Source organism: Bos javanicus, chromosome 18 (assembly GCF_032452875.1).
Source record: "Bos javanicus breed banteng chromosome 18, ARS-OSU_banteng_1.0, whole genome shotgun sequence".
In the NCBI taxonomy this organism is placed as follows: domain Eukaryota; kingdom Metazoa; phylum Chordata; class Mammalia; order Artiodactyla; family Bovidae; genus Bos; species Bos javanicus.
Window position 1 is genome coordinate 34,761,128 of NC_083885.1, and position 22,023 is coordinate 34,783,150.

At 56.5% G+C, this 22,023-nt stretch overlaps 2 protein-coding genes across 5 annotated transcripts; both read right to left on the bottom strand.

Annotated features, from left to right (window-relative positions):
• Positions 1–299: 299 nt before the first annotated feature.
• On the bottom strand, positions 300–10,379 carry CDH16 (cadherin 16). 4 transcript variants are annotated; one of them, XM_061387455.1, is made up of 18 exons: positions 10,148–10,352; positions 9,123–9,180; positions 8,765–8,848; positions 8,040–8,195; positions 7,832–7,970; positions 7,319–7,477; positions 6,142–6,338; positions 5,425–5,547; positions 5,107–5,257; positions 4,674–4,901; positions 4,515–4,591; positions 4,253–4,441; positions 3,907–4,148; positions 3,212–3,345; positions 2,147–2,389; positions 1,897–2,004; positions 1,474–1,590; positions 300–672 (listed from the first exon to the last, which is right to left on the bottom strand). In XM_061387455.1, the coding sequence occupies exons 2-18, from the start codon at positions 9,165–9,167 to the stop codon at positions 575–577; spliced, it is 2,490 nt and encodes an 829-aa protein (XP_061243439.1). In that variant the 5' UTR covers positions 9,168–9,180; positions 10,148–10,352; the 3' UTR covers positions 300–574. The 4 variants fall into 4 exon arrangements, with proteins under 4 accessions (XP_061243439.1, XP_061243438.1, XP_061243440.1 ...); XM_061387454.1 differs by having other exon boundaries at positions 10,144–10,350; XM_061387456.1 differs by lacking the exon at positions 1,474–1,590 and having other exon boundaries at positions 10,144–10,379.
• Positions 10,380–13,249: 2,870 nt separating this feature from the next.
• Positions 13,250–16,461, bottom strand: RRAD (RRAD, Ras related glycolysis inhibitor and calcium channel regulator). Its single transcript, XM_061387463.1, has 5 exons — positions 16,333–16,461; positions 15,731–16,115; positions 14,988–15,061; positions 14,659–14,863; positions 13,250–13,904 (listed from the first exon to the last, which is right to left on the bottom strand). Exons 2-5 carry the CDS (start codon positions 16,098–16,100, stop codon positions 13,627–13,629), a joined length of 927 nt encoding a protein of 308 aa, XP_061243447.1. The 5' UTR covers positions 16,101–16,115; positions 16,333–16,461; the 3' UTR covers positions 13,250–13,626.
• Between the last annotated feature and the right edge of the window lie 5,562 nt (positions 16,462–22,023).

Sequence of the window (22,023 nt, forward strand, 5' to 3'; positions counted from 1 at the left end):
CACACATGAGTACAGGACATGCACTCACAAGTTGCCTTCCAAGAGCACCTGTGAGTCCATGTCACTCTCAAGGACACCCTCCTCAACCATTGCCTGGACAGTTAACCCATCCAGAGTCTGCAGCCAGTGGTCTCCAAATGCCCAGAGAAATGACCCATTTGTCTCCAGCCTCAAGATCTCACGTCTTTCCCTACACGGGACCCCAGGCTCGTTCCTCAAGCCCTGAGACCCTTTCTGTGCAGCAGGAGATGGGGAAGGGATGAAGGGGCAGGTGGACTTGGATGATGCACACGCAAATGGACGCTTGGCATGGGCACATGGTCTCTGAGGACTCATGGCCAGTTCTCTGAGGCTTTATTATTGGACAGACATGAGCCGTCTGAAGTGGTTCCACGGGCACTTGAGTCAGTGTGCAGGCCCCACAGACATGTCCGGGGATGTTGCCTCCCTCCTAGGGCAAGTGAAGGGGCTTCTTGCCTTGTCTCGGCCTTGTGGATCTGGAGTGCTGGGCCGTCTCCCAGTGGATTCAGATGCAGCCAGATGCCAAGTTCCCAGCAGGGGCTGCCTGGACCATTTAAACTGCCACCTTCAGGGGCACACTGTCTACTGGCTGATCCAGGTCCTTCTTCCTCGCCAGGGTCAAGTGGGTGAAGATGAGGATGAGGAAGATGCCTGAGGAGCCAGAGAGGATAGATCACCCCTCAGAAAGGGCAGTAGGACCTGTCTATCCCTGGGGACTCCTTGCTATTGGAATTGATTTAATGAGGAAGCAGTTTCCTAGATAGCATCTCTGAGGCTGAACTGGGAATGACTCTGTGGTTCTGGTGCCTGAAGGAGCATGACTGGCTCATCCGGCCCTCACCAGGTACCCATCCCCTTGAGGCTGCCCCAGAATGCCCCAGCCTCCAAGGTCCCCTTCTCTGGGGAACAGAGAAGGGGTTGTCTGGGAGCCAGTGAGTTGTCCCCATGGACCTCTGAGAGGAAGGCACACTGTAGCAATGTCCTAGCACCAGTAAAGAAAACCAGCCAGGAAAAAAAAAATTTAGGGGGCTAAAGAAACAAAGGGGCTGGAAAGGGAGGCTTGAACTAAAGGAATTCGGCTGGAAAGAGTGAGCTCTGCCACACGTTGGCTGTGTAAACTCCGACAAGTTACTTAACCTCTCTGAGCATCAGTGACCTCACCTGGAAAAGTGGGGAAATGCCAGCATCACAAGGTTGTGGGAGGATTCAACTCAATAAACCTGTGCTTGGCTGATACACAGTTAAGGTGTAACAATGTAACAGTAAGTGCTGTTATCAGTGAGAATGACCTGGACTATGGTAAAGAGGAGGCAAGAGCATAATGATTCCGAGAGTTGGGGGGGTTTCTTCTCAGCCCTGGGGGGCACCATGGGAACAGGGGCACTGTTAATCTGGAGGCAGTGGCTCTGACCACCATTGCCCTCCCCAACGCAGGAACCCAGCCTCCGTTACCTATTGCTATCAGGGTGCCCACGAGAATGCCCACCGCCGACAGCTTCGTGGGCATGCCCTTCATGCGGCCCACCTTGCGCATGCACTGCCCCTCCACGTTGCAACGACACACGATCACTGAGGACAGGCAGAGGAAGGTCAGGGCGGTGCGGGAGGGCTCCCAGCTTCTCAGCGCCTTTAGCCCAGCCCAGCTGGCTATTACGTGTGCTTCTGTGCCTGTGTATGTGTCATGGGTGTGGGGGTGGGATGCAAGCTCCTTTGTGCATGTGGCTGCGTGCCCAGACACACATGTGCAGGTGTGCACAGGTATATGCTGTCCACATGAGCCTGCAGACATGTTGCCCAGTCCCTCCCGCTACATCCCAGTGGCTCCCTCAGAAACTGCATGCCCCTGACCTTGGCCGCACCCCAGCCCGGCCTCACCTCGGACCTGGATCTGCCATATCTGGTCATTGTGGCTGACAGCTATGGGGACTACGTGTTCACGAGGCTCCACCCAATGCAGGCCCAAGGTGAGGTAGGCATGGGACCCTGTTGGGACCATAAGCAGCGATCAGAGTCACCAGGCTGCTCCCCCCAGGCCCGGCCCCACCCTCATGGTGAGAGGGTGTCCGGCTTCCGAAAGCCCCGCCCCTGCCTTGGCCGCAGCCTCCCCGCTTTCCGCGGCACACACCATTGAGAGCCCGGAGTCGCCAATCCCGCTGCACGGTGGGGTTGGGACCAAGGGCAAAGCTGAAGGGACCATGTCCACCAGCCTGGTCAGGGTCCTCCCTGGGTCCACTGACAACCACCCCATGGTCCTGGCGGGGTGTGCATAGGTGTCGGGAGGGCACGGGAGCCAGCGTCGGGGTTGGGGCAGGAAGGGCCTTCAGGAAGTGGATCACAAGGGTCGCAGAGGTGCTCAGCGTTGGTTCATCTGCAGAGGAGGCAGTATTGGTGTGGGTCGGCCCCTTGTCGGGGGTGGGGTGAATTCAGGGTCCCTGGGCTGGTCCCCTTCCCCACAGTCCATCTTCTCACCCGGCTGAGCCCCTTTCGTGCCCGTCCTTCCCCTCCACCTCCACCTCTCTATCCCAGCATTTCCACGCTAGTCTCTTCCTCACAATGCCCTTCACCCCCTTCACCATCCAAACACCTGCCAGGCCTTTCTGTGCCTTTTTGGATGGAAAGCTTGCCTCACCCCCAACCCCCACCCCGGCCCCCGGAGCCAGGGCCCAACAATGCAGAAATGCCCTGACTGTACATGAGCTCACCCCTGCTGGTCTGTCTTGCATCACAGGACAGCCCAGCTCAGAGCGGAAACCTGACATCCCGCCCCTGGGCCAGCTCTTCATCCCGTCAACATGGTGTTTGGAGTCCTCCCCACCTGACCTCATCCAAGCTCACCTCCTGGCACGCCTCCCAGGGAGAACCCCTGGCCCTTATCTGCCCCCTCACCTCCCGCCCAGCCCCAAACCCTCTGCTCCCAGTTTGTGTCTAAAGCTGACACCCTAAGAGGCTCCCCCGCAACCGCCCCAGGGCTGCGGTTGGGGGATTACAAGTGTCTGGCGAAGAGGATGGTGGTGGAGCAGAAGCCAGGCATTCTCAGAGAAGGACACTGTACCCAGCCCCTTGTCCCTCCCTCCTGCCTGGGGCAGAGTGGATGCCAGCAAGGGCCCTGGGGAGGAGGCTTGGTCCTCCCCATCTGTCTGTCTGAGGCTCTCTCACCCTCCCAGGGGTCCCCACCATAGGCTGGCCATACCTGCAACCTGGGCCTCTATGAGCACTGTGTACATGTCCCCAGGCTGGGCGCCCTGCAGGGGCCGGGCTGTGTGCACCTCCCCGGAGATCTCCTTGATGCAGAGCCAGCCCTCGGAGTCATTGACCAGGGAGAACCTGAGGCCCAAAGAAAATGGGCAGGGAGGCAGTGACCACATATGGGGTCTTGCCCAGAGACCTCCAGGGGCCATGTGACATGCTCGAGTCCAACATTCCCTCTGTGACTTGAAGGCAGCAGCAGCATCCATGATCTGTCTCCAGCTTAAGGGACTTGGGGCGGGGCAGGGCTTAAACCACAGACACCGAGGCTGAGAAAGGGACCACACTAGAGCCTGTGGGGCTCTAGACTTAATTTCACTATTCCCAGGACAGCCCACAAAGGGCCAAGATGGAGCCAGAGGCCTGGGAACAGCACCCAGTGCTGCAGTCTGGGTGGGTGGCAGGAAGAGGGCCGGGTATACAGGATGGAATGAGGAGGCATCATCTGAGCTCTCAAGGGGTCCCAGCACCCCTTCTCCCTGCTACCCTGGTGCCCCCAAGAGTCACAACCTGCATATTAGCCAATGGTTTGAGGAAATTTCCAGGTTGTAAATAATGTGAGTTCCCTCTGAGGTCCGGGGGTCATCCCCAAGGAACAGAGGAGGTCCAGTCTGGGTAAGGGGCTGGGCTCCTGCTCACCTGAGGGGACTGCTCAGGGGGTCTGAGGGCTGGACAGTCAGCAGGAGGGAGCCGGCAGGGGTGCTGATGGGCACGCTGGCCTCATAGCTCTCCCGGTCCAGCTGAGGAGGCGGCACCACCCTTTCCACCAGCACAGTCACAGTGGCTGTGGCTCCTGGGCCTGGGCCTGGCCCCACCAGCTCTTCCACGTTCCGCACCACCACCACCAACTTGTGGCTCGGAGCTGCCTCATAGCTGAGGTTCTGGAACCAGAGGGACCTGGGTCACTGTGTGGGCCAAGGCATGGCGCCCTCATGCATGAATGTGTGCGTGTATATGCACCCCTTCTCCAGCCTTAGCCCCTTACCTTGAGGAGTCGCAGCTGGACATGAGCGGAGTCTGGCTCCCAGTCCAGGCTGAAGGTCCCCTCTTCATCCCCTGCCTCGATGGCAAAGTCCATGAGGCGGAAGGCAGGCTCGAGGTCAGCATCAGTGGCCGTGAGTGTGGTCACCAGAGTCCCAGGCTCTGCATCCTCAGGGAGACTCAGGGGCTCAATCTGGAGAGATGGCGAGGGACCATGAGCCCACCATTACTGCCTTCTGAAGGGGTCCTTCCCTGTGCCCGCTTACCTGGGAAGTGGTGAACTCAGGGGCATGGTCATTGATGTCCGTGATGGTGACTGGTATTTCACAGGTGCTGCTGAGGCCTGAGACAGAGGAGGGCATGTTGGGGAGGCCAGGGTGGGAGCCGAGGGGTCAGGGAACCCCGGTCAACACTGGGGCACTTACCACCATCTGTTCCTCCTAGGTCCATGGCCAGCACCTGAAGCAGGATGTTCTGGCCAGCTTGGAGCTGGGCAGCCCCCAGGGTCACGCTGCCCGAGGTGGAGTCCAGCTCGAAGGCTCTCAGTTCTGCCGGCTCCTCAGGCTCAGGGCTCAGTAGCTGATACACAACATGGGAATTGGGGGAACTGGGGGCATCTGCGTCCTCTGCCAAAATCTTAGCCACCTTGGTGCCTGCGAAGATGACACCCACTTGGCTGGGACCACAGCCAAGCCTGGAGGCCTTACCCCCTACTCTTCTTTGTGTATGTGTGTGGGTTGGGTCAGACGTTGACATAGGGGCCTGGGGCTGGCTGGCGCCACAGCACAGGAGAGTCACAGGGCATAGTTCACAGGGACTTTACCACTACCCAACCCCCTAACAGGGCCCATAGCCCACCTGGGGGGCTGAGCTCCGGGATGCTGACTGAGGGGCCTCGTGGGGGGCAGATGGGTGCATTGTCATTCTCATCTGTCACCACCACCTGCAGCTCCAGTGGTTCTGCGTAGTCCTCGCTGTGGGTGTTCTGAGCCCGCACCTGGAGCAGGTACTGTAGTGGGCAGTGGGAGGGCTCCAGGTGAAGACCAGGGTCTTCTCTTCTGGTGGACCGCTCCAGTTCTTCTGCCTCAGTGCCTGTGGAGGATGTGACACCCCCAGAAGCCCCCTGACCAGGGACCAAACACCCCTCAGCCTGTCCTGGCTCCCCCTTCATCTCACCTCAGCCTGGGCTTCTCGGTCCAGCTCCTGGGTCACATAGAGTTTCCCCTCTGTGTCCACATCAAAGGGTCCCTGGGGCTGGCTCTCCAGGTGATAATGTACATCCCCCCCATTCCAGTGGACCTGGGAGGGGGGCACAGAATGAGGGTCCCCAGGATGAGGGGCAGGAATAGCCCATGTTATCCCTTATGTTCCAGCTGTTCACGGTTTAGGGAGCCTGCGCCCCAACTGCCACGTGACTCCAGGCAAGCGACTGTCCTTTCGGGAGTCCAGGTAGGGTCCTTTTGTTCAGGGCGGTTGTTGTGGCAACTCTGTGGTGGCCTTGCCTTGGTTCAAGCCTGGATTCTGCCCAAAGTGTCTGAATGACCAGATTGTTTTATTCTCTGCCCTCTGGGACTGAGCCTGACCCCAGGGCATTCCTCGAGGAGGCCTGAGACATTCCTGGCCTAGGTGACAATCCCCATGGCAGCAAGGAGGTAGCAGCTGTTCTGTGAGGAAGCCTGGGGTGAGGTCAGAGCATAGAGCTCAGGGCCTGGTCCTTTAAACACTCATTGCATCATGGAAGCTGATGGGGACGGAGGAGGGGGGAGCATAGTTAGAGGTGGAGCAGGAGTCAAGGTCAAGTTGGGCCCCAGATCCAAACCCCAATCTCCACAAGACTCAGGCCCAGCTGCACCATCCATGGAGTTATTTCAGCTGTAACAGCTATTTACTCACCTGGGCAATGTGGTGTGGGTATGGGACTTGGAGATTCTCTGCCAGGTGGACAGGATCTAGGGGCACCCAGGTGTTCTCCACTATAGAGACATCTATGGTGGCTGTGGCCTGGTGGCCTGAGGCCTGGTCACCCATGTCCTTGACCTGTACCAACAGCTGGTAGTACCCCTCCAGAGCCTTTTCTAGGCTGGTGCTCCCTAGAAGGGGAAGGCAGTCAGCTGGTCAGGGGGCCAGGGCATCCTTCTCAGCAAGGAACCAAACAAAGCCAGGTACATGGCAGGTGTTCAGAATATTCTCTTGGCCAAGGGAGCCTGTAGCACCATTGTGAGCACCTAACCTGGACTTGACAGTTTACAGAATCACTTGCACATCTGTCCACACAATGAATGGTTGATGTACTGCATTCGTGGATGGCCAGGATGAGGGGGTACATGGGTGGATATGTAGATGAATGAATGACTGGTTGGATAAATGGACAGTTGACTAGATGGATGGATGGAGGCTTGGGAGGGTAGATAGATGGGGATTTGGACCTGTGGATGGATGGTTGGGTAGATGGACTATATATGTGGGTGGGTGGTAGATGGGTGAATGAGCGAGTTGTATGATTGGCTTCTTTTTCTCTTCCCAATTTGTTTCTTTGGTCTGAACTCCCAGGTTCGGGTCTCTCTTGCCATCCATCCCAAGGTCTCTCAGCAGTGTTCTGGCCCACAGCCCCTCAGGTCTCTCCTACCCTTGCCTCTTAGGCCCAGGTTTGTAAATGTAGGGTTGAGGCACTTCCAGTCATGTGCATGCTTAGTTGCTCAGTTGTGTCCAACTCTTTGCAACCCCATGGACTGTAGCCCACCAGACTCCTCTGTCTGTGAGATTCTCCAGGCAAGAGTATTGGAGTGAGTTGCAATTCCCTCCTCCAGGGGATCTTCCCAACCCAGGGATCAAACCTGGTCCTCCTGCATTGCAGGTGGATTCTTTACCACTGAACCACCAGGGAAACCCTGCTTCCAGGCACACCATTTCTTAACTCTCCGTGCATGGTCCTGGCTCCACACATGATTTTGCCTTGCTACCCTCTCCAGCTGCAATACTCTTTTATCTCTTGAGCTGCAAACCCATCCTACAGCTCAGATGAAACCCAGCTTTCCCTGTCCCTCCCTTTTCACATTGAGCTCAGGCTCACCCTCAGGGCTCAGAGCCAGAGTGCCCAGCCGAGGCTCCAGCTGGAACATATCTGAAGCAGGCTGGGCTGGGGCCTGGTTCAGGATGTGGAACCGAAGATCCGAGTTGGTTGTGCCTGGCTCATCCCCATCGGAAGCCTCCAGGAAGAAGAAGGGGACACCTGGGAGTATGGAGAGAGTTTACCATTAGGGCCAAAGGCGTAGGGAGAACCTCCCACGCTTCACCTATCTCTCCCTGGTTCTTCCTTCCATACCCATCATCATATCAGGACTCTGAAGGTGCGCCATGACTCTTCACCCCACTGCACAGATGAGTAAACTGAGGCCTAGAGTAGATGGAACTCACCTGTGGACCTTCAGTTGGGTGGGGGGTGCAGATGAGACAGAAATGGGAGGGGAGCAGTTTGGACCCTGTTGCCCTGTCCCTATGCCATCTCTCTGGCCATCTGTTTCCTCTCTGTTCTCCCATTGGTTCTCTCTGACCTTGCTGTGAGTTCACTGCTTTGGGCACTCACCCGGCCTAGTACCCCGGCTCAGATGAACTTTGTAGGTGGCCTGAGAGAAGTGGGGCACCTGGTCATTCTCATCCTTCACACGCACACGCACAGGCTGCGGGCCCCACAGGACACGTCTGTCCTCGGTCTCCAGGGTGACCTGACAAGAAGGAGTAGTCAGAGCCCCGCCCTCCCCAGGCGACTTCCCCCTCCCCTGGCCCAGCCGTACCTGTAGCTGGTATTCTGCCTGTTCCTCCCGGTCCAGGGCCCTGGTCACCAGCAGGAAGCCAGATTCTGGGTCCACAGCAAAGAGGCCCTCCCCTGCCACTCCTGCATCTCCTGACACCACAATCTGGCCCTCAGTCTCCTCACGGGGCAACAGCAGCTGGTGGGGGAAGAACAGAGGTGAAGGGAGCTGGGGGCGAGTCTGGGGGATGCCCCTTCCACCCAATAGCCCCGTTTTTTAATATGGGGAAACTGAGGCTCAGAGAGGGCTTGTGCTTGCCTGAGGTCACAAAGCCAAGTAAGGAACAGAATGGACATTCAAAGCCAAAGCTCTTCCGCCTGTGTTGGGTGCTCCCTTGTACTCTCTGCCTTACTTCCTGAAGCTTGAAACCCCTCCTCCATCACTTCATCCTTTAATTAACTAATTAATTATTATGTTTTAAAATTTGGGGGCCATGCCGTGCAGCCTCTGGGATTTTTAGCTCCTTGATCAGGGATTGAACCTGGGGCCCCGGTTCAACAGCACTGGTCCTAACTACTGGACCGCCAGAGAAGTCCCCCTCCTTCCATTTAAAGCTCTACTTTCTTCTGAGATGAAAATCTTACTAGCCATTCACACTATACCACATATTCTCTAGAAAGCCAGAGCAGTGAAGAGAAAGGGAGGCTGGAGGTAGAGGAAGCAGGACCTGGGGGAGGGCAGCCTACCCAGTCAGCTCTCAGACTCACCTTCGTCAAGTACAAAGGGAAATTTCCACCATAGTTTTCCGGGACTTCGACATACAGCTCTGCAGGCTGGGCTCTAGGGAGAGCCTGTGGAGGGATTCTCAACACGTCACCAAACTGTACCTTCCTCCCATGGGTGCTACGACCCAACAAAGAAGGGGAATTTCTACCCCTTCCCTGGGCCTGGTCATACGTTATCCCTCCGCCCCTGGCCTTTGACCTCCTAACCCCATGACAGGCCTAGAGCCACATCCCCCAGACACTATCATACATAGTCAGTGCAACTGGTCCAAATGGAGTAGGGGGTGAAAGTGCAACCCCCAAGGCCAGGATCTGAGGGCAAGGAGAGGGCCTGACTCACCTGGGGGACTAAGAAGCAAAGTAGCCAGAGCCAGGCAGCGACCATGGTCAGGATGGGCCTGTAAGGATCCAGCCCAGGTTGGTGCACAGAGGGTCCCTCCCATAACCCTCCCTCTAGAAAGTGTTCCTCACCCATTCCCACTGAGTCCCAGGCCACAGCTTCCCCAGGCCCCATGGGGTACAATGGCCCCTCCTCCTTCAGCTGGACTAGGGGGCAGGCAGTCAGGCCGCCTGTGCCCTGTCTTGTGCTGCCCCAGCAGTTCTCAGAGCAGCCCCTCCCCCACCACTTGGACGCTGCCCACCACCCTCCCACCCCCTCCCTCCCCGGCCTGAGCCTACTGCACACACATAGCCTGGCTTCACAACCGACTGGCCTCCTCTTCCTCTGCTTTGAGGGGCCTGTGGCTCCCCATCGCCTGCAGCGCAGTGTCTGGCTCCTTGGCCAGGCCCACCAAGACCCCCAGGCCCAGCTGCACTGCATCTCTTGGTTCTTGTGCCCACAAGGATCTCCACAGGGAGCTTCACCTCCAGACTTCTGTCTCCTTCCCACCATAGCCTCCCCAGCTCGTGGATCCCAAAGTACTCATTTCCCAGCAGTCTCCCTGAATCACCAAGGTTTGAAGCTAAAAAGACCCTGATGACACTGAGGGCCACCTCCTGTGGTCGCCTCACATTGTAGGCAAGGCCTGAAGGGCAAGAGCTGACCAAGGTCACAGAGGATTTGACCACCGGAGAATTCTTCCTGAAACAGAGGACTCAGGGTTCAGGGTTTCCAAGACTGTTCTAACTCCCACTGTTATCCTGCAGACATGGAGCCCTCACAGGACAGGACCCCTGCCCTCACCTCAGTGTTTTCCAGCACTCAGCACAGTGCTGGGCATGCAGAGCGCAGACAGCCACACCAATCACTCCCGGGAAGTTTTCCCTGGACGACAAGGCATGTTTCTCCCTCCCCTGCCACCAACCCCTGCCTCAGCCTTGCCACCAACCCAGGTCCCAGGTCCCAGCTCCCAGGCCCTCACCCACTGATGCCCGAGGCTGGCTTCCCTTGGTCCAGCTGCCAGGTGAGAGGAGTCTTTCTACAGGAGTGCTGGCCAGGCCAAACTGGGTGGAACAGGGCAGGGCGGACACTTGAGCAGGTAGGCGGGCCAGCCACGCTTGCTCAGGAGTGGAAAACACCCCTGGGTCCACAGCAGCAGGCCTGACCCTGCCCAGCCCCTCAAGTTACTCATTGACTTTGAAAAGTTGGAGGCTGCTCGGCATCCATGACCGCCAACCCCAGGAGGTGGGGAGATCTTCGACCTGGTGCTTGTCCCACCCCTACACAGCTCAGTGGATACTTCTCGGCCCCCTGGATTTGGACATGACCCTTTTCCCATGGCTCCAGACTTGCTCCCACTTCTCCCCCTTATGCACCAGTGTCTGCAGCTCCGCCTTGGTCCACGCTGTTCCTTTTTCCTGGAATGCCCTTCTCACTCCTTCATCTGTCTGCTGATCACCTGCTCAGGCTTCATCGCTCAGCTCAAATAGTCCCTGCTCCCAGGAAAGCTTCCCTGGGCTCCCAGGTTTGTTTGGGGCTCTCCCATGCTGATACTTCACCCCTACCCATGCCCCTATGCCATAGAGATCGTGCTATCTCTATCAACACGAGGAGGGCACCAGCTTGTTATTAGCTATCTCTTCCATCAGACTCGGAGGCCCTCTGGGGCAAGACTCAGGGACCCAGTAATTAATGACCTGGTCCTTGCCTGGCCCTGGCAGCTCCCAACTGACTTGTGGAACTAAGATAAGGAGCTGGAGGTGCCATGTGCAGGATAGGGGAGTGGTGCATGACCTGACCCAGATATTCGGAGCTCCAGACCACCCACCAGTGTGACCAGTGGGCAGGCGTAGGAGGACAGCAGCCCATGAGAACCCCTGAAGCTCCCTAGGTGCTCACACTAGCCCCTGGACACAGACAGGGCTGGGACAATGGACCGCCTCGTGCCTTTGAGAGGAGAGAGGAGTTTGAGCCAGTTCAGGTGACCTTGAGGGAGTTGCAGGGCTGACGGGAGGCCCTTCCCCCACTGGTGTAGCCTAGAAGCTCCTGGGGCCTGAGTGTGTGGAGTGGTGGGAAGAGGGTGGGAAAGGTCAGGGATCTTGGTCTCCGATCTCTCCTGTGGTTTCCCTGGAGTCCTTCCCATTGCGTATCTGGTTAATTTCTCTTAGGCTAGAAGGCTGGATCAGGACCCTCAGCTGACCCCAACTTTGTCCATCACAAGCTGAGTTCCTGCCTCCAGGTCACTTGGGCACCCCAGCCTGGAGCAGTGCAGCGTGGGAATGTTGAAAGGGTCTCACGTGTATTAAGACCACATGAGAGGGGTCTCCAGCTATGTGCCTGGCACTACTGTAAGCAGATACCATCATTATTCCACCCATTCCATTCTGAAAAGGGCACCGTGCCCATGTCACACACTGGAGCACAGAGAAGTCGAATGACTTGCCCAGGGTCACACAGTCAGTGACAGAGCTCAGGAGGTCTGGAATCTTCTTCAGGTCTCAGCACCTTCACCTGTTCTGAGAAAACCATGCCCGCCTTTGCCTTGGTGAAGTACACTGAGACTGGGAGTGGGACTGCAGCTTTGAGCTGCCCTGGGGGGCATATGGGTTAGTCACGGGGATCACACACCTGAGGAACGGCTTTCAAACCTCCACCTGCTATTGAACAACCGCAGAGTTCTAACCAAGTTCTGAGGGCTCCCAGGAGCCCTGAAAAAATTGACTAATATATAAATATCTGGATCCCAGCCTGGAACCTTCTCAGAAACCGTCCCCAGCCTTGCCCCTGCCTGCCTCTGGGCTCCCAGTCCCCACTCAGCCATTTCTGCCCATGGGGCCCCAGGTAAGTACTTTGTCCCCCATCTGCCATTGTTGAATGGGAATGCTCACTCCTGAAACCACAATGGTAAATCCAAGCAGGCACCTGTGCCCAGAAGTCTCCCCTTCCCAGGTGCGGGCGGTGGGGAGATACACACCTCCAGCTATCAGCAAAGATGTACACATTTATACAAGAATGCAAGGCCTCTCATTCCAGGCAAGGAGGGCCCCAGGGACCTGCTCCTATATTAGGCAATGCTGAGCATGGAATCCTCTGGCGTGGCCACGCAGTGGGGAGAAGAATGGCCCTCCCTGTCCCCTCACCACTTCCTGCCTAGCAACCCAGCCTCCGCCAGGAGGTGGGGAGCCACACGGAGTCAAGTCCACCTGAGTGTGCCTTCCTTGTGCATGTGTGTGTGCTGTCACTTCAGTCGTGTTCAACCTTTGTGACCCTGTAAACTGTAGCCTGCCAGGCTCCTCTGTTCATGGGATTCTCCAGGCAAGAATACTGGAGTGGGTTGCCATGCTCTCCTCCAGGGGATCTTCCCCACCCAGGAATCATTTGGCATCAAACTGGCATCTCCTGTAGCTCCTGCATTGCAGGCAGATTCATTACCACTGAGCCACTGGGGAGGCCCTGTGCCTTCCTCACCCCAGCCTTAACAAACCAGCTGCTTCCTTCTCCAGCCAGGGAGTCTCGGAAGTCTTCCACAGTCACACCACCTTAGCAGCTTTCCAGCCCCTCAGGAGGGAGCAGGCCAGAGACAACCACCCAGGAACCAGATCCAGGAATCTTGTTTGGCCATGACACCCGGGGGCAGAACGTGGTCTCTTGGGCAGCCTCAATTTCCTTTACGTACAGTATGTGTTAGTCGCTCAGTAATGTCTGAATCTTTGCAACCCCATGGACTGTAGCCCTCCAGGCTCCTCTGTAATCGGGATTCTCCAGGCAAGGATACTGGTGTGGATTTGCAGTGATTGAACCCTTGATCAGCTGGGCAATGCCAGGCCCCAGTACAGAAGAATCTGAATAACAGGTTGGGTGAGATTCATGTCTCTTCCTGCTGCTTGGACCCCCACCCCCCACCCTGTTACCCCTGCAACCAGACCACAATCCACACCTGCCCCTTGGACGCAGCTGGGCACAAACATTAGAATAGTTAAGGCCACAGACTGGGGTAGGGCAGTGAGCCCCCTTCCTCAACTTAAGGAAACTTTCCTGTTCTTACAGCCCCCAGAATCAAAGGAAACACAAAGTTGCCAGCCCTGGCCTATCGGGAAATAGTCTTTATTACAAAAATCTGCATGTAAACAAATAGCCACTGCACTGAACAGCCTCCCTCCAGGGCATGCACACCAGGGTGTAGGGAAAGGCAGAGTCCTCTCCCCATTCACAGGCCTGTCCCCAAGGGCTGGCTGGGGTCAGCCTGCTGCTTGGGATGCACACGGGCCGGCACAGGCATCTTGGTGGGCCCAGCCCTCAACGGCCACTGGGAGCCGCCTCCCTGGGCAGCACTGTCTGTCTGTCCATGACCGTGAGGTGGGGGACGCCCAGAGTCTGAGCCAGCTCTGAGGCACCTTGGGCGGTTGGCTGGGCCAGCCCACCAATCAGCCCATCTGTCTGCACAATACAGCAAGTGCCCCAGGGTCTAGAGCACTGATAGGTCATGGCAGGACTTGGACTTGGCACGCATGGCCATCTTGCGGCTGTTTCGAGCAACGATGCGGCCCAGGAAGCGCTTCGCCTTCTTGCCCAGGCTCTCTCGCCGCCGGGTACCCGCTTGCCGACGCGCGTTGGCCTCTTTGCTGTCCCTGCGCAGGCGTATCTGACGCACGACACCCTCGAACAGTGCCTGGACGTTGTGGTGCAGCGCAGCCGACGTCTCGATGAACTTGCAGTCAAAGACAACGGCACAGGCCCGGCCCTCTGGTGTGTGTGGCGGGGGTGGGAGACAGGCACACATCAGTAAGCAAAAGGTGAGTGGGTGAGAAGCCCACTCCAACCCTGGCCACACCTTGGCAGCTATCTGTGGGGAAGGGGAAGGGAGTCCTGGATCCTCCCCAGGAACACGATGAACCCCGGCTCGTGTAGGGAGGGGCCCAGGCATCACTGGGTCACCCAGCTGCAGAGCTTGCCCATGTTTAAGGAGCTCACAGAGGCCCACAAAAGGAGACTCATTTATTGAAATAATTCGAAGTTTGATATTTAAACGGTAGTGCTGGGGGGGAGGACATCATCAAGTCACTGCTGGTTCTTCTGTGGGGTTCAGGTCTGAGGGTCACAGAGGATGCCGAGCCCAATGTTGGGGGAGGGGTTCTCCCCAGGGGCAAGACTATGCAGAGACTGGACTGGGCCTGGAATCCAGGCTCTGGCCTCCTGGCCTGAGTCCCTGAACTCTCCTCACCCCTCATCAGCCAGGCCAGGGACAAAGAGGACAGAAAAGGAGGGCTCTGAGTTGGTCCAGGAGCTTTTACCTCCTCTAGTGCATCTGGTCCCTTCCCCAGGACTCAGGACTTGGGAGACCTGTGGGAGGGCAGAAGCTCTCCCCCTGCCTCCCTGAGTTTTCTTCCTGGACATTTTTAGCCACTGATGATCCCCAGGGACTCGAGCTGAGTCAAGACTGAGTGGACCACAGTGCAGCCAGGATCTCCCTCCCTTTCCAACCCAGCTCCCTGCTCACCATCCAAGGAGACCTCGCGAGAGCGCACCAGGTCGCTTTTGTTGCCCACTAGGATGATGGGCACGTCATCTGTCTGCCGCGCCCGCCGCAGCTGAACCCGCAGCTCTGAGGCCTTCTCGAAGCTTCCCTTGTCGGTCACTGAGTACACAATGACATATGCATCTCCCATGGCTAGGCAGTGGCCAGGTAGCCAGCGACCCCCATCCTAGGGGACACAGACACATATTTACCCAATAGTCCTCACGCCCCAGCTACAACGCTGTCATTCCCAGCAGGTCCCTACCCCAGCTCACCCCTCACCCAGCCCTGGGTCTCAGCCTACATCCTACCTGCTCCCAAATGTCATAGACCATGAGTGACGCCTCTTCTCCGTCCACCATGATGGAGCGGTCATATGTGTGCCCTGGGCAGGAGACCAGTAGTCAGGTTACTTGCTGGCAGCCACAAGTGCCCCCTCCTCCAATACATCAGGCGTCTTATTCTGGCCACACCCTTCAACTCCTCCCCAAAGCCCCCCAACCTTCTCCTCCAATGATGGATGCTATATAGTAACGGAAATGACAGGGCTGAGAAATGGGGGGCGGGTGAAGGGCGTGATATGCCGGGGCCCCCACCTAGCTACCCCTTCCCCAAGCTAGCAATGTCCTGGGTGGCCATTCCTGGGCTCCCTGCCCTTCTGTTGCCTGAGACCCAGGATAGTTTTATCACAGTGGCCTGAGTTAGAACAGACATGCCCTGGGGATCTTGGTTACCTAGGACTCCTCTCCTAGACTCTCCCTCTGGCTGTGTTCTCGCTGGTCCTGGCAGGGAGGGCTATCCTGTCCTCACACTACAGAACAATTAAACATATGCCCTGGGTCTTCTACTCCAAGCATTTCTTTCCCTACTAAAGGCTAGGGTACCTTCCCCCTTAGTTTCCCCATCTGTGAAAGGGGGAGGTAGACGCGATTCTCAAAGCACCTTCAGAATTCCGTTGGTATTTGCTGCTTTTAACCCTGATCCCCAGTCCTGCAGCCCCTAGTCCTAACCCTGTGTTCGCCCCTCCCTCGAACAGTCCCTCCCAGTCCCTCACCTGCGGCTTCCGCTTCAGGCCCGTCCTCTACACCTCCGAAGATGCGCGCCAGAGCGCTCTTGCCCACGCCAGGCGCCCCCAGCAGCAGCACCTTGTAAACGCTCTCGTCTGAATCGCTTCCTCCCGAGCTGAGCGAGTCGGAGGAGCCCTCGGGCCAGTCAAGCCTCGGACCCTGGGCCCCTGTCCCGGCTTCGGCCGTTGTCAGAGCGCCCGGAGACAGCGCCGCCTGCAGGTCGCGCTCGTCCACCGGCATGCTCCGGCGGTGCAGCGGGAGCGCGGGGCCCCAAGGTGTGCTGCCCCGACGGCGATCGCGTTCCCGGCCCCCGCCGCGGTTCCCGCCGGCTCCGCTGCCGCCGCCGTTCAGAGTCATCGCGTCGGACGCCGTCTGGGGAACGGGAATCCGGATGGCCGCGTAAGCCGCGGTGGACATGGAGTAGGAGGCTGGACCCGGGACACGCCTGCCTGACCACGGGTCCGGAAAGATGCTCGGGGTGTAGGACCTGCCGCGGAAGGTCTTTGCGCCCTGACAAGTGACCCACCCTCCTGGCTTGTCCATCCCAGACGGTGAGACCACCCCAACCCCGTTCTGCCAGGACACTCACCCACTCAGACACGGTGAGGACTAGGTAGGTACCAGGCTCGGATACAGTCCACCCGTAGACCTAGGCGCGAACACTGGACCAGTCGCAGCCACCGCCTTCTCAGTCCGTACTGGGCTCAGGCTCCAGAGTCGTCTATTTAAGCCTCTGCCCGCCCCCGCCCCAACCCCCACCCCCGCGCTCGCCCACGTCCGCGCGATGCGGGGGCTGACGTGTCGGTCTACCTCCCCCGAGGGGAATCCCCCACCCTCCTCCTAGGACCTCACACCCATCCAGCCCTGCCTCACTCTCCAGGGCGGGGCAGGGGCAGACCCCGCAGACAAAAGCCCGGTCTGAATGTGTGTGTGAGAGACAATTGGGGGTGGGTGGAGGGCAGGTAAGGAAGAAGAAGGAGAGGGCGTATGTGAATGGTACGAGGAGGAGGGGGACAGAGGTGGAGAGTGCCATCACGGATGGGGCGGGGTGGAGGGGGGGTGCGGGGGTGGGGGGGACAAGGCGGGAAGAAGCCCTATCAGCCCAGTGGGCCAAGTCCCCACTAGGGCTGACTTAGGTCTGGCCCTTTAAAAGTGGTTTCTCGCTTCCCTCTCTCCCAGTCCTGGCTTGTTGCCCAAGCAAGCAGACCAGTTACAGGTCCACGGACTTCACCCTTCACTGCCCATGACACCCATTTGTTTTGGGGCCCTAAATCCAAGCTTCTAACCTCAACCCCAGGTCCTACCCACTCTCATTCCTGCCTTTGGGAGTTGACGATTCTACCTGATGAGCCTGCCCTTTGAGATGAGGGTTAGTGACACCTGAGCCCCCAAGGGGGCCCTCAGAGGCCTGTGGGGAAGGGGTGGAGAAGGGAGGCCCTCTGGCAGTGTGGTGCAGGTAGAGGTGCAAGTTTGAATCTTGAAGAGGGAATGTGGGCCCAGAGAAGGAAAAGGATGGACTCAGCACCACCTCCCCCTCAGCACCCTCCAGGCAGCTGCCAGCAACTCTGCTAAAAATACCTGGTCATTCGGCTCCTGGCCTGGAGGTTGCCCAAAGTTAGGGAAATCCTGGCAGGCAGGTGTCAGAGACCAGCAGGAGCGGATAGGGGTGGGACTAGACTGGATCAGGTCTGGTTCCAGTCAGAGTCTTCAATGTCTCCTTCCTTCCCTTTAGTCTCAGACTGGGCCTATAATTCAAGGCACACTCGGGGTCTGGAGGTTCATAGTCATAGAGCATGGATGGGATCGGGCTTCCCAGGTAGCTCAGTGGTAAAGAATCCACCTACAATTCAGGAGACCAGGTTCAATCCCTAGGTTGGGGAGAACCCTAGGGATTGGGAAGAAAGAAATGGTAACCTGCTCCAGTATTCTTCCCTGGGAAATCTCATGGACAGAGGAGCCTGGCGGGCTGCAGTCCATGAGGTCGCAAAGAGTCGGACACGACGTAGCAACTGAGTGTGCATGCACACATGGATGGGGTCAGGCGGTTGGGGATGGGATAGCCACCACTTGGTGCCACCACTGCCCAGAGATCAGCCCCTCCTCAGACCCAGGGAGGATGCTGGGGCACAGAGGGGAGGAGATGTAATGGAGAGACTTGGTTTCTAGTCCTAAATCTGTCCCCAGGCTCCTAGGTTTTGCTTCTCTCCCAGCTTCTATTACTCTATCTCAGCCCCTCTATTATTGCCTTGCTCGTGTTTGGGGTGTGTGAGGACTGGGGACAGGCAAGCTGTGAGGTACTTTATAACAGGGACCTCCTATTAGACTGACGTTTGATTGTGAGGGGTGTGATGGGGGTGGGGGGCACCCATTCAGGGCTCAGGTGACATCACGAATGGATGGATCCTAGTGGGCTGCTGTAGGTTGTCATGGAGACCAGGGTCAGGGCTCTCTGGCTGCTGTGTCAGTTTCCTTGGCAATATCTGAAATGGCCTTGGAATGAGCAGGGCCTGGTTAGGTAAGTGTTAGAGAGTTCACGCAGGCCCCTCTGGTTCTTGACGTCCTCAAAGCAAGCAAGGCCTGAACTGAGGGGTGGTCCATCCATTTGTGTCCTTCACATGGCTTGGGGGGTCTTGGGAGGACTGGGCAACCCCATGTTGGCTCTAGCTTCCTGGACCAGGTCCAGTGGGAAGATGGAGTCATGGACTGAGCCTCCTGTCAAAGAACAAAAGTCTTGGGACTTCCCTGGTGGTCCAGTGGTTAAGACTCTGCACTTCCAATGCAGGGGGCATGGGTTTGATCTTTGGTCAGGAAACTAAGATCCCACCATGCCATGCAGCATAGCCAAAAAAACCCCAAACAAACAACAAAAGTCCTAAGAGCCAGCAAACCACTTTCCATCAGGAATCCCAGCTGGGCTGCTCACGGCCCCTCCTAACCACCTTACACATGACCTTGCTGCTGACAAGAGCCCCTGGATGTCCGACAGAGGGTGGGTGTTGGGGGGGTAGCTGTGGTCATGTAAGGAATTAGGGCTGGGTTTCCCCTCTGATAATCTAAGCTCTTGACCTAAGCAATGTTTCCTCATTGCCAAGGGAACTGCATCCACACTGGGCCACTCAGGCCCCAAGCATTCCCCAACATGCATCAGTATGGCCAGGGGCCCCAGGAACCATACCAGGACATGCCCTTGAAACACCCCCAATTCTCCGTCCTCTCAGTTCTCTGGGCTGAGCTTGGCTGCCTAGGAGGAACAGACCGAGGCAAGAACACCCTCAGGAGAGCCTGGCCTTCAGATCCCAGCTCTGCACCTTGCTAGCTGTTTCACCTCTTCCCATTTAGTTTGGCTGAGCCTCAGTTCCCTCCTGTGTAGAACAGGAATAGTGCCTTCATGGCGGTGGTTATAAGATATGAATAATCTGAGGACTTCCCTGGTGGTCCAGTGGTTAAGATTCCATGCTTCCAATGCAGGGGATGCAGGTTCGATCCCTGGTTGGGGAACTAAGATCCCACCCACTGTATGGTGCATCCAAAAAAGAAAAAAGAAAAGGTATAAATAACATGAAATTCAGAGGTAAACTGGTTGGCATGTGTCTGGCATATAGTAATATCGATATCTCAGTATGAACACTTTTATTATCGCCCTTGGTTGGACAGGACAGGCTGAGTGGCTCTGTGGGCCCTCTCCTGCTGCTTCTCTCCTGCTCCTGCTCCATTCTGTCCACAACAGTGGTCTGCCCAGGACAGGGGCAGGTACAGATACTTCTCCCCTCTCCCCACTACCTACCTTTTCTCTGTGGGACCCTAAGCCCTTCCCCTTCCTGGGGTAGCAAAATGCTGCAAAGGGAACTTGGCTGGATTTCAGTGTCCCCACCCCTTCTCACACCACAGCTCCCATGCCCCAGTTCCTCTGTTCTGTTCTAAGGCTCGATTCATTCATTTCACTGACCTGTATTACCTAACTGTATGCCAGGCCCTTGTGCTTTGGGCAGGATGATGAGCAAAAATGGACAGACCTGGGCATGTTCATATGTGTCCTCTAATCCCTGGGTTGGTCTCACTTAGCTATGATTTGTTGTTCCCATTTTGTAGACATGGTAACCGAGGCCTGAGAAGTCATAGGCCAGAAACAGCACAGCCAGACACACCTGGTGGAGGGCTTCAGGGACCTGAAACTTCATTCCCCCCTCACCCTCCAACCCTATCCCTACCCCCGTGTTTGCAGATAGCAGCTGGGATTCCAGAAAGTTACTCAGGCATTAGTCCAGTATTCACAAATGGTGTCACTGCAGGCAGCTGGGGGCCAGGCCCAGATGAGTCAAAACTGAAAAGGGGATATCTGATACGCTGGCTGGCTGGATGTGAGCAGCTTGGTGTCCCTCATCCACTGTGGCCTGGCTGCCAGGAGGGCCAGCTGAATGACTCAGTGACACCTGTCTCCCCTGTGACCCACCCCCCCACAACCCCCAGCTGAACAGAGACACCACAGATCTTAGACAGATCCGGGCTGTCACTGCAGACGTACACAGGCGGTGAAATCTACAGCTGGGTACTGGTGGTTGGGAAGCCTCCTTGGGGCCTGAGGGACCCTGGCTGGTTGGTCACCTGCCTCTCTGGAGCACTGAGCTGCCTCATCTTTGGAAATGGGAGGGTGGGTACTCTGCCTGGAAGGTCACCTGAAATGGTCCTAGATCCACTTGCAATCCCCTCAGAGCAGTCCTGAGCTGTTGTCACCACTTCCCACATCACACATGAAGAAACTGGGTGACATGAACTGATGACTCCACCTCTCTGAGCAGCCAGATCTTGGTCACTGGGTGGCAAAGCCACTCCTGCCTGGAAACCAGGTGACATTGGTGGTAAAGAACCTGCCTGCCAATTCAGGAGACTTAAGAGATGAGGATTCGATCCCTGGGTCGGGAAGATCCCCTGGAGGAGGGCATGGCAACCCACTCCAGTATTCTTGCCTGGAGAATCCCATGGACAGAGGAGCCTGGTGGACTATAGTCCATGGGGTCACACAGAGTGGGACAGGACTGAAGTGACTTAACACAGCATAGGCCCCTCCAGCCAGGCAACAGCGCCCCCTGCCAGCTGAGCAGTACCTGCTGAACTCCTTAGGTACCTCTACTCTAACTGGAGGTCTTTGGGAGTCACTTACTTATTCTAGAAGCTTCCTTCCTCACCTGCATAATAGAGGTAAGAAAGATGCCACACAGGGCTGGCTCAAGAATTGGCCACCTAGGTACTAACATATCTAGGCTTCTGCCAATGCCCACTCTCAGGACAGGCTCAATATCTTCAGAAGGCCCCCAGGAACAGATTTGCCAAGGGCCCAGGCCCCTTGCTGAGGCCTCTGGAAGGCTCTGCCCACCAGATGGGCTGGCAAGTCTTCTTAATAACTGAATTTTTCCTCAAAGAAATGGAGGCAGGGAATCACATTATGACTTCTGACTGGCTGATCCAAGGGCTAAGCCCCCCAGCCTATCCTGGTGACCAACTGTGCTGTGGGAGGCAGAGGCTCCAGACCTGAGCACCTGGGGTGACACAACTGGAGGATACTGGTGGAGACAGTGCTTCAGGTGGCTTTCAACAGAGAAATCTGCTGTCACTACCCTGGCCGGGGGACTAGACTGAGCTTCACCGAGGATGGGGACAAGCTGGCATCACACAGCTACTGGTGGATACTAAGGATGCATAGAACACTCCTGGGCAAGGTTCTCATTAATAGAACTAACCTGAACTCAACCAATTCCTAGTTTATAGGAAACACAGCAAAGGAAGAAATTAGACTGTGGGACTTCTCCAGGACAACTCACATTGTGCTTTTCAAAATAGTGTCAAGAAAGATTAAAAGGTGGGGAGGTGGGGAGATAGTTCTAGAAGAGGCTAAAGAGATGACAACCAAATGCAATACATGGAATTTGACTGGAGCCTGATTAAACAAACAATTATGAATGACACTGTGGGGAAATTCATATATGACTGGATATTAGATATTAGTGTCAGGGAATTGTTTGCTTTGGGACCAGATAACAGTACTGTGGTTACAGGCTTAATCTTAGGAGACATAAGATGAAGTACTTAGAAGTGAAGGGTTGTATGTCTGCAGTTTACTGTCAGGTATATTTATATTCTCCACACATATAAATAAAGCCAGTGTTGTAACATTTTAAGAACTGTTAAATCTAGGTGGTGGGTATACAAGACTGTGTGCTACCTTATTCTTTCAATTTTTTGGCATACTTGCAACTTTTCCCAATCAAATCATTGGGAGAAATTT